This window comes from Ochotona curzoniae, unplaced genomic scaffold (genome assembly GCF_017591425.1).
Source record: "Ochotona curzoniae isolate NIBS_2020 unplaced genomic scaffold, NIBS_Ocur_1.0 scaffold_3208, whole genome shotgun sequence".
Classification (NCBI taxonomy): domain Eukaryota; kingdom Metazoa; phylum Chordata; class Mammalia; order Lagomorpha; family Ochotonidae; genus Ochotona; species Ochotona curzoniae.
Genome location: NW_024467106.1, coordinates 28,760,565 through 28,772,635, shown reverse-complemented (window position 1 = coordinate 28,772,635; position 12,071 = coordinate 28,760,565). Strand labels below are relative to the sequence as shown.

Genomic DNA, 12,071 nt, shown 5'->3' with positions numbered 1-12,071 from the left:
CTTACATTTGCTGAAACTGGGGTAGGTAGACGTAGGAAGCTTGGAACCCAGTCTGGGTCTCCCACATGACGTGACATTGGACCTATTGATACTGCCTCCCAGAGTATGCATGACTAAGAACTTGGACTCAGGAATCACAGCCTGGTGTCTATTCCTAGTCACAAGGTCCTGAATCTGTGTCTTAATGGCTAAGCTAACCCCTGTCCCTCAAGATTTCTGAATGAGTTAAGATCAATGATTACTCAGCCAGTTAAAAGGAATCATGCAGATATTGAGTGAATGGTATCTGTCTCTGAAACTGTGCTTAGAACTTTGTGCTGTATTGGGAGTAGACTCTGTTTGGGATAAGCTGTACCGATGCTCATGGTCATAGAACCAAATGCTAGAGCTTAGCATGTTGTGGCAGAGTTATTGTATCCAGTGACTTGGGATGGAGACTGTTGGTTGATATGGCTTAGTCTGAGAAATGGAGGATCAGTTAAGAGCTTCTACTCTAAGTAAAAACATCCCTGTAGGAAAGATTATAACCTACAAAATTGAAATAGAATTTATATGATAGCAAATTTATCAGGTAATTTAATTTTTATGTTGCCTAAATAGGTGGACAACCTCACAAAAGGAGAAAGGCCTCTGATGCAAACAAAACTGAAGATCATTTGGAATCTTTAATATGCAAAGTGGGAGAAAAGGTATGCACCACAGTGGACACAGACTGTGATGGTTTAAGGTTATAGTTGTCTGATTAGTTTCTGAAGCTAAAAACTTGATTTTCTAAATTTGGGACCAAATTTGCATTACTATATATCTGTATCCCAATACTGATATAAGTTGTAATCCTAGGAATTCAGATAATGGAGTATTGAGTAGTTGGTAATTTTCATAGAATGTTAAGCCTTAGAAAGCCCTAGGCAATGGTCCTCTCAGTTATAAATTCACAAAACCACACCTCGATAATTAGGTAATTTGCTCAGTCAAGTGGTACATTGTGAGAGGTGGAACAGAGCCCATGGTGTCCTCCTGCTTCTGATGCTTCACTGTCTTACACTGTGTTTTTGTCCATTTTGTGTTGCTATGAATGCCTGAGGCTGAGTAGCTCATAAAAAAGAGATGTGTTAGGCACACTGTGCTGGTGGCTGGCTTGTCCGGGCAGCATGATCCTGGCATGTGTCTAGGTCCCCCATGGCTGTATCACAACATGCTGGAGAAGCAAGACCCCAGGGAGGCTGACTTGCTCTTTTATGCCAATCTGTTCCTGTGAAAACTAGTTCATTCCTGTGAGACCCAACCCACGCCACAAGACCCATACTAATTCATTCATGAAAACAGAACCCCTGTGACCTAAATACCTGCCGCTCCCGCTACCTTCCTTACATGACAGAGCTTTTAGCAGAGAACCTTGAGGGCCGCAGAGCCATAGTAAACTGACTTTTTAAAAAAATGTTTTCATGGATTTCTGTGGAACAATAACTGAATTAATGCTAAATCTGACGTGGTGCCTTATACATATGAGGACTTGTTTATGATCATCTAGAAAACTTAAGTTTAATGCAGCACTTAGTTGACAGTTACTTATTGTGATGTCTTCTGCAGAGTGCCTGCTCTTTGGAGAGCAATCTGGAAGGTTTGGCTGGTGTTTTAGAAGCTGATCTTCCTAACTACAAGAGCAAGATCTTAAGGCTTCTTTGTACAGTGTATGTATGCAAAAGATTTATGAATACAGGTGATAATGTGTTATCTACTCTTAACTGCTTTGTGAAATGTTAAAAAATGTGCTTATGTTGCATTATGTCACAGCTTTCCTTCTCTTGGAAAATCTGTGCAAATGAAATGATTAGCCCTTTGGACTCTTTTTCTTTAGCATATATAGGACTAAAATTGAGTATCTTATATTTTCTTAGAACCTTGGCAGTGGTTGACTTTTTAAACGAGAATATAGACATTTTCTCATCTGGGAATATTTTTTAAATATCTGTATAAAATCTGTAAATGTATAAAATAGTTCAACTTACTTTTTAGTTGGTAGCACCAAAGAAGAATGAGAGCTGATAATTAAAGCCATAGCTCCTCTTGGAAGCCTGAGGATGCTTTTAGAAATGGAAATAGACGTAACCTCTGAGTTAGGTTGCTATAACAGATAACCACATTTGATTTGTGAGGATGTTGAACTGGGAAAAATCAGTTATTGAAATAGTCTCTCAGAAATGGAAATAGCGATCTAGACTTTCAGATAACACATTCCTCTCAATTGTTTGGACAGAGAGAAAGATCTTTGATCCACTGGTTCATATACTTGGCTGCAATGGCCCGAGTGTAGACCAGGCTAAATGGAGCCCAGGATTGTATCCTGTCTTCACATGTGGGTGGCAGGAGCCCTGTTACTTAGCCATCTTCTGCTACGTTCCCAGATGCATTAACAGGGAACTGGATCAAAAGTGGAACAACTGGCAGTCATTGCATTGGAGGTAGCAGTTTAAACCCACTGTGCCACCCTATAGCTGCTAGTTATTTTTTTTAATGCAGTTGATTTTCAAGTTTTAAAAATGTATATGCTGTTAGTGTATTTCATTTTTAACCTCTCACTGTTTTTTGGTGGGGGAGGTTAAGTTTTGTTTTGTTTTTTTGAAAAGCAGATTTACAGACAAAAAGAGACAGAAAGATCTTCATCTGCTGGTTCACTACCCAAACAGCTGGAACTATGATCCAAAGAAAGGAACCAGGAACCTCTTCCTGGTCTCCCATTGGGTGCAGGGTCCCAAAGCGTTGGAGTCATCCTCTGCTCTCGGGCCACTGGCAGGGAGCTGGATTGGAAATAGAGCACCCAGACACAAACCAGCACCCACATGGGATGCCAGTGCTTATAGGCAGAGGATCATCTAGTTGATCCATTGTGCTGGCCCCATTAACCTTTCACTGTTAAAATTGTAGTTAATTTGCTTTAGAATTTTAAGAGAAATCCAATTAATTTTCAGAAAGCATACCTTAGAAGGCTAACAAACTGTTAAGCAAAAATTATTTAGCTGTAATTATCCAAAAGACTGCTCTTCTTTTAAAATTAACTTGGTAACAACGAATAGCATTTATACTGTTGGAGGCTGTGTTTGTTTAAGGATAGACCAGTATTGCTTAGCACTGATTTTTAATTGGGGGCTTTGGAGAGCATGATTTTTATCACAAATGTTTTTTGAAAACCTAAATAGTTCCTAATGCTGTGCTAGATACCTTAGGAAAACCTGTATCTAGGTTTATAAATCTACTGAATTATCTCAAGAGTTCATTGCTGTGCGTTTGGAACTTATTTCTAAAGACTGACGGAATTATGAAGTAACATTTGCTTCTATAGGCTTATTGTTGTAATCTTTTCTACTTTCCAAATGTATTTTTTGAACAAAGTCTGGAATGAAGTAAGCGTTTGAGGTATAGACAGTTTGAGCTCCACTTAAGTACCATGTTAAGAATCCAACAATCTAACCTATGGGAACTTAGCTGCGATTGATTTTATTTTGTTTCTTTTACAAGAGACTAGAATAGTATTTCTCAAAGTGGAATTGGTCCCTCAATATTCAGTTCATTTAGTTTTAAAACTCAGTGCTGTTTCACCCAGCATCTTATAAGTGCATTACCATGAAAATCATGTCTGTGGAACTGCTGAATGTACTTGAAGGAGAACTGGTCTTAATTTAATGGTGGGATAACTTGACGACTAAACTTTTTTGCTTTCCGAATTGTGGAACTAACTGGAATTAAAATGAAAAATTCAGAGTTCACATTTGCAGCTCTTCTCCAGGACTCATAGCTTTTTGTGGAATAGTTTTTAAAACAACAACAAAAACATTGATCTGATACAAAATTAATGAAATGATAAAGCATTTATGTGAAATTCCTCAACCTAACATAATGCAATTGTTTTGGGGTCTTCCTGTACTGGTTCTCAAATCAGTGCACGTCTGCTGCCGGAGAAGTTGACCATATATACAACTTTGGTTGGCCTGCTGAATGCCAGGAATTACAACTTCGGTGGAGAATTTGTAGAAGCCATGATCCGTCAACTGAAAGAATCGCTGAAAGCAAACAATTACAATGAAGCTGTATATTTGGTAAGCTTTTATTTCTGTATTTTTTACGTTTGAGACAGAGCTGCCCTTGGCTGGTTTACTCCACAAATCCCCACAATGCCTGGGGTTGAGGACCAAAGCCGAAACCCAGGAAGTCTGACGGGGTTGGCCGTGTGTGGGCAGAAGCCCGTCGCCAGAATCGTTACTTGCTGCATCAGAGCCAGTCATGCTAATGTGGAGCACCAGTGTATTAGCTGTGAGAGCAAACACCCACCGTCCATATTGTTGAATTTTATTGACAAGTTGGGATGGAAAGAAAAGATAAGTTCTAACCAACCTAAATGTTCTCTCTCTCAGAGAAACAATGAGTGCTCTTTTAAAACCATTCTCCTTAAAGACACCACAGAGCTCAATACCAAATCCAGGGGCTTGCTTCCCCTCAGAATCCTGGTTGGCCTCCCTACAACACGAGCTTCTTGACTTCAGCCTTGGCTTCTGTGGTGTCTGTCACCTTCCTCTGTTCCTCATTTTGTTTTACTGGGTCATCTTCCTTTAAACACTCTAACTGAATTCTCATTAACTCTTGTAGCTTCATAAGCCACCCCCTCTCCCCCCAAATCTGCAACTATTGCCTTCAACTCCAGTCTTTCTCCTGAGCACCACACCTGTATTTCACATGCTCCCTGTGAAGCCTTCGCATAGCTTACCTTGAGATCCCTAAATTAACATGTTTGTCACATCTCTCTCTGATCCCCTCAGCTCCACCCGGTATCCACTGTACCTGATAACCCACCTAGAAACCTGAGCATTACCATTTGTCCTCCCCTCATCCCTCATGCCATGTCTCCAAAGCTGCAGTTCTGCCTCCTAATTTTCTCACATTTGTTTCTTTTCCCCTTCAAAGGCTTCTAGCATACTTAACACCACCCCCTTTGTAAACCTCATGTTTGCAAGAGCCCTTTAATTTGTCTGAAAAATCAGATTCTTTCATTTTTTTCCACAGTGGCACCTGAGTGATCTTTCTATAACAGGGCTCAGCCCATTTTGATTTTACTGTTACAAACCTCAATTCTTTTCCATTGTGCCGATGGGACAATCTTAGACACCTGGTGCACAAGGAAGAATCGTTAGGTCCCAGAAAGCAGATTTTAGAACTCTTTATTGTAGACTTTCCAAGTTGAAAGTGATCTACTGTGTGTTCTAAACACGTGTGTTGGAGGTGTGTGATCAGGAAAGTATGCCATGAGGGAGAAGTGGGGCATCATCAGGCGGTGTGACTAAGGTGGCTGCCCTGATCTGTTTGCTCTGTCCTGTCCTTCCCTCCTGTGCTCTGCAGCTATAGCAAGATCAAGTGCAGATCTCTGAACGCACCTCGGTGTAAGCCCCTTGCCCTACTTGCTCACTACTTGAGCAGACTGTGTTGCTGTTACAGCCCAGCCCAGTTGTTACCTGCTTTATGACGCTTTACCCCATTTGCTTTGTCACTATTTTTAGAGCATTGTTACTTCTTACTGTAGGACTCATCCCTCTGTGTGAGACACAAAGGACATCCAATGATATATGTTACATAATTTTCATTTTCATAGTTCTGGAAAATTGGAGGCAAACAGAAAAGGAATTTGTGGGGTAAAGTAGCCAGAATATTTACTTAGTGTGCTATAATTCTTAGTGTAGTATAAGCGTGAAAACTTGTGAACTCCTGGGTTTCCCCCTCTTTGTGTAGTCTCTGTCACAACTTCTCAACTGCCATTGTAGCACAAAAGCTACTAGAGATAGCATGTAACCAAAGGAGCATGGCTCTTCAGTGAAAGTTAACTCACAGATGCTGAAGTTTGGATTTCAGGTGATTGGTGTTAGAAAATACTCTTGCTTTTTCATTTGTTTTGTTTTGTTTTTTAACAAGCATGTAAAACTTGGAAACATTCTTAACCCACAGGGCATATAAAAAGCATGGTGGGCTAAATGCAACCCTCTTCAGACTCCTGGTTTAGACCATTGCAAAATTGCTTGTTTTGAAATTTACAAAGAATATTCAGATGTATTATCAGAAATTGTTTGCCCCAACAGGTGCGTTTTTTGTCTGATCTTGTGAATTGTCATGTGATCGCTGCCCCGTCAATGGTTGCTATGTTTGAAAATTTTGTAAGCGTAACTCAGGAAGAAGATGTGCCTCAGGTGAGAGAAGCCCTTGTACTGAATCTTGTCCTTAGAGCACCAGGAATATTTTTGTGCTGACACATTGGCGATAACCAAAAGATTATCACCATATAAATCCTTAACAAAAAAATTAGGTCAGCTGACTTCCTGGTGGGTTCTTCTGATGTCTGTATATTAATTCTCATGATTGTGCTAAATCAGAACTGCATATGCAGAAATGCCTTGGACTCACCAGATGGCATTCTTGAGCCCTGCTAAGTAGCTTCCAAAGGATTTCACTCGAGAAAATGCAGTTAATTCACTTGTACATGTTTTTAACTTAGCTGTTCAACCTTCCTTTAGGTGCGGCGGGATTGGTATGTGTATGCATTTCTGTCATCTTTGCCTTGGGTTGGAAAGGAGTTGTACGAAAAGAAGGATGCAGAGATGGACCGCATCTTTGCCAACACTGAAAGCTATCTTAAGTAAGAGCATAACTCATAGAGTACTTACTTGGATGAAGGATATCCTACAGACAAATGTTTTATGTTTTGTGCTAATGATAATCATTTGAATTTCATTGCTCAAAAATAAATGTAGCATCCCTGAGGTGTCCTCTAGGCAACCTCATTCTTCCTGTTGAGGTAACTCAGTGAGACCTCAGAGTAATTGAGTACATCTGCTTCCTTGGCCCGTGTATGAGAATTGGCAACAGAGCTCCGTATTAGCTGGTTTTGCTCATGTTTGTAAAGGCACGGAACAACTTAGTAAAATAGTTCCTGAAATATTTTTGTGCAGAAGAATTACCATGGTGGGCCTGGTGCTGTAGTGTAGCGGTTAAGGTCCTCGTCTTGAACGAACGCGCAGGGATCCCATATAAGCACCAGTTCTAATCCCGGCAGCCCCGCTTCCCATCCAGCTCCCTGCCTGTGGCCTGGGAAAGCAGTCGAGAATGCCCCAAAGCCTTGCTTGGGACCCTGCACTCACGTGGGAGATCAGGAAGAGCTCCAGGCTCCTGGCTTCAGATTGGATCAGCTTCAGCCATTGCAGCCTCTTGGGGAGTAAACCATCGGACAGAAGATCTTCCTCTCTGTCTCTCCTCCTCTGTATTTCTGCCTTTTCAATAAAAATAAATAAATTTTTTTTAAATTACCATGGTACTTAAAATTCTCCTACCAAATTCCCAGACTTAGTGAGTTAAACTATCTGGAAGAGGTTTTATTACTGATACAGTGCACAGGTAGAAGACTGTTGCCATAGCACATAACTTACGTAAACTAATCTTAGATTTTTTTTTTTTAACATTTATTTTATTGCAAAGTCAGATATACAGAAAGGAGGAGAGACAAGAAGATCTTCTGTCTGTTGATTCACTCTCCAAGCAGCCACAACGGCTGGAGCTGAGGCATCCGAAGCCAGGAGCCTGAAACCTCTGCTGGGTCTCCCATGTGGGGTGCAGGGTCACAAGGCTTTGGGCTGTTCTTGACTGCTTTCCCAGGCCACAGGCAGGGAGCTGGATAGGAAGTGGGGCCGCTGGGATTAGAACCAGCGACCATATGGGATCCTAGCGTGTACAAGGTAAGGACTTTAGCTGCTAGGCTACCATGCCAGGCCCTAGACCAGAACTTTAAAAACAGAGGTTCTTAATCTTATACATAGCCTGTACTTCTAAAAAAAAAAAAAATTGATGTTTGAAAGGCAGAACCCCAGAAAAAGGGTAAGACAAAGATCTTCATCCAGCAGTAGTTGCTGCAGTAAGGATTGGGCCAGGCCAAAGCCAGGAGCCAGGAATTCTACCTGGGTTCCATGTGAGTAGCCAGGAGCAGTTGAGCTCCAGCCATCCTCTGTTGCCTTCCCAGATGCGTTAGCAGGAGGCTGGATCTACAGTGGAGGCACCAAGACTTGGTGTAGACTGGCCCACACACCACCTCCACCCAGCCCAGACTTTTCATTTTTATTGCACATTTCAAATAAAATGGTCCTGTATCTTCCTTTTATCTAGCTATCCCAAGCTTGATATATTTTGTATGATGTCAGACCAGTACAGACTGACATGATGGCTCAGTGGCTAAATCCTCACCTTGCATGCACCAGGATCCCTTATGAGTGCCAGCTGTCTCAGCTGCTCCACTTCCCATCCAGCTCCCTGCTTGTGGCCTGGGAAAGCAGTGGAGGATGGCCCAAATCCTTGGGACCCTGAACCCACATGGAAAACCCAGAGGAGGCTCTTAGCTCTTTTTTTTTTAAAAAAGATTTATTTTGTTTTTATTGGAAAGTCAGACATGCAGAGGAAGATCTGCATCTGCTGAATCACTCCCCAAGTGGCTGCAACAGTCAGAGCATAGCTGATCAGGAGTCTTCTCAAGGTCACCCACATGGGTGCAGGGTCCCAGGGCTTTGGGCCATCCTTGACTGCTTTCCCAGGCCACAAGCAGGGAGCTGGATGGGAAGCAGGATTGCCAGGATTAGGATCCCAGCCCATGCAAGGCAAACATTTTAGCAGTTAGGCTACTGCACTGGGCCCCAGCTCCTAGCTTTTGACTTTGGATCAGCTCAGCTCCAGTTTTTGTGGCCACTTGGGGAGTGAACCAGCAGACCAAGGTCTTTCTTTGTCTCTCCTCTCTATAAATCTGCCTTTCCAATAAAAAATAAGTTAGTTTAAAAAAGAAAGACCAGTGGGCATTAATAGTGACCTTCTGCCTGGCTGCCCATCAGCATGATTGTGGTACTGTATGTCTTCTGCTTTTGTGATTTTTGTTACTACATCAGCTTCTGTTAGTGATACTTCTTTGGATACTGTTACTGTTCACTTGGTTGATTATAGATAAATATCTGGTGTGTGTTTGTGTGTGTGTGTGTAGACTTTTAATACAAATAGTAGTCCAGTATAACACTGTTCGAGAACTTAATTTTTTTAATTGTAACTTAAGATTGTTGCATTAAAGTATATAACTGTCTTTCTTTTTAGCAACTATATGGTATTTCATGTTGGGTATACTGTAGTTCCTTTAGTCCTCTGTGGACATTCGGGTTATTTATCAATTTTGATTTGTTTTAGTGACTATTCAGTATTTCCATGAATATTTTTCTGTATGTGTATACAAGTACAGATATATCTATGAATGATTGTAAATGTATTTTTAGAGGGTGCAAATTCTTAGAAATGGCATTACTGGGTTGAATTTAGCTAGTGTTTGATGGCCTTCCATTATCAGCCTCTCTGCCAACCATATTGATATTGCAGATTTATTTATGTGTTGACATTACGTAAAGTAGTATCCAAAGTGCTGATCTGTATTGATATAATGTATAAAAATGTCATTGCATATCCTTTTGTATTTTATGAAAGCCTGAATGTAGATATTTTGTTTATATTTAGAAGACGCCAGAAGACTCATGTGCCCATGTTACAAGTATGGACTGCTGATAAACCACATCCACAAGAAGAGGTAAATTAAGGCTTCAGACAGTTGGGACACACAGTCAGCTCTTGAGTAGATTCTTACTTCTGGGGTTCGTATATTTTTACTTCATATGCCCACTTTTTTGAAAATATGAATAGTTCCAGATGGACTTTTTAAAACGAGTCTTTCAATTTAAAAGCAAAAACACAGTACTGTTTTATAATCTGTATAATTGCAACTTAGCTTAACTTTTGTATCTGTATTTTAGAGGGTCATGATTTTTGGTTTAGTTGAAACATTATTTATACCAATTATTTAAAAATAATCTTTCTTTAGTATTTAGATTGCCTGTGGGCCCAGATTCAGAAATTGAAAAAGGATCGCTGGCAGGAACGGCACATCCTAAGACCCTATCTTGCCTTTGACAGCATCCTGTGTGAAGCACTGCAGCACAACCTGCCTCCTTTCACACCACCTCCACACACGGAAGACTCCACGTACCCCATGCCAAGGGTCATCTTCAGGATGTTTGACTATACGGATGACCCTGAGGTGTGTATGTCCCAGCTCCTAGAAAGAGCCCAGAGTATATTGAGTGGGTGATTTGATCTGGGTTGATTTATGCCTGAGATAGCATTTTGAGTTGTTTTTGATATAAAAAGGTCCGGGTTTTGATTCAGTGCATGTTATAATCTTTTTATACAGAAAATCATGTTTAGTATATACAATACACGTGTAGATTTAAGGGCGAAGCTAGATTGAGGGGTTTTTGTTTGTTTGTTTTGGTTTGTTTGTTTTAAAGATTTGTTTATTTTTACTGCAAAGTCAGATATATAGAGAGAGGAGGAGAGACAGAAATATCTTCCCTCCAGTGATTCATTCCCCAAGTGACTGCAATGGCCAGTGCTGCACCAATCCGAAGCCAGGAGCCAGGAACTTCCTACAGGTCTCCCACACGGGGGCAGGATCCCAAAGCATTGGGCTTTCCTCGACTGCTTTTCCAGGCCACAAGCAGGGAGCTGAATGGGAATTGGAGCTTCTGGGATTATAACCAGTGTCTATATAGGATCCCGGTGCATTCAAGGCAAGGACTTTAGCCACTAGGCCACCACGCCAGCCCCTATGAGGTTTTTTTTGTTTTGTTTTGTTACCCTATTAGTTTTAATTCTGGTTAGTCAGATTATGTTCTGTGCTCTTGGGTGGTTATTTACTTGTCTATGCATTATTTGAAAGATGTAGCTATAGAAAGAGGTCTTCCACCACTTCACTTCCCAAATGGTCACAACAGCTGGAGCTGGTTGCGTCAGGAGTCAGGAGCTTCTTCTGTGTCTGTGACATGGGTGCAGGGTCCCAAGGACTTGTGCCATCCTCTACTGTTTTTCTAGACAAATTGATAGTAAGCTGGGGTGGAGGTGGACCAGCTGGGACTCAAACTGGTACACATCTGGGGTGCCAGCACCAGAGGCAGTAGCATTACTCACTATGCCACAGCACCATCACCACCTTATTTTCATTTAAAGAAATGGTAGTAATATGCATTCATAATATTGGTGAGAGGCTTAAATTATTAACTCATGGGACTGGCCTTGTGGCACAGCAAGTTAAATCACTTTCTGCAGCACTGCTATTCCAGAGCTACTGTTCGAGGACTGACTACTCTGCTTCCAATCCAGCTTCCTGCTAAAGTGCCTATGACAAGCACTGGAAAATAGCAACCTGTGTGGTAAATGTGGATGGTTCCTGACTTCGGCCATTGTAGCAGCAGATGGAATCTCCCTTTCTTTGCCTGTTACTCTGCCTTTCAAATAAATAAATACTACATCTTAATAATAATAACTAATGCATGAAGTGTATAAAGCAATGCCTGACACATTAATGCTTCATAATTTTAGCTATGTTTCTTATTAGGTTGCTTGCCAGGAGAAGAGAAATATCTACTTTTCAATATATTATCTCTCTTTTTTAAATTTTTACTTATTTGAGATAGATACAGGAAGAAAGATGCCATTTCATCTTGTGGTTCACTCCCCAAAATGCCTGCAACAACTGAGACTATGCCCCGCTGAAGCTAAATGTTAGGAATTGCATTTGGTTCTCCCATGTGGGTGTCAAGAACCCAAATATTTGAAGCTAGATTGATAGCACAGGTGGGACTTGATTCTAGGTGCTCTGATAAAGGATTTGGACACGCCAAATGGACACTGACACAACATTCAACCCAAGATTGTCTTGACTGGTTTACTTCCCACATTCCCAGAACAGCTGGCCTGGGTGGTTAAGGCTGGGACTCCCAGCTGGGTGACAAAACCCATCTACTTAAGCCATTACCTGTATCTTCCCAGGATGTGTTTTTGTAGGAACCTGGAGTATACCTTGCATGGAATGTGGGCCCACAAGTTTCATCTTTTTTTTTTCTTTTTTTTTTTTTAAATTTATTTTTATTTTTGTTGGAAAGGCAGATATACAGAGAGGAGAGACA

General features: G+C 41.1%; 1 protein-coding gene across 3 annotated transcripts in view; it reads left to right on the top strand.

Annotated features, from left to right (window-relative positions):
- Positions 1-12,071, top strand: part of NCBP1 (nuclear cap binding protein subunit 1) — a 37,438-nt gene that overhangs the window by 6,020 nt on the left and 19,347 nt on the right. Inside the window, exons 2-8 of one of the 3 annotated variants that reach the window (XM_041004579.1) lie at positions 601-689; positions 1,591-1,691; positions 3,938-4,094; positions 6,120-6,227; positions 6,552-6,673; positions 9,568-9,637; positions 9,929-10,144. In XM_041004579.1, the coding sequence (XP_040860513.1) occupies positions 601-689; positions 1,591-1,691; positions 3,938-4,094; positions 6,120-6,227; positions 6,552-6,673; positions 9,568-9,637; positions 9,929-10,144 (863 nt within the window). Of the gene's footprint in view, positions 1-600; positions 690-1,590; positions 1,721-3,937; positions 4,095-6,119; positions 6,228-6,551; positions 6,674-9,567; positions 9,638-9,928; positions 10,145-12,071 lie in introns of those variants that run through there. The other 2 variants (XM_041004580.1, XM_041004581.1) reach the window with 2 other exon arrangements.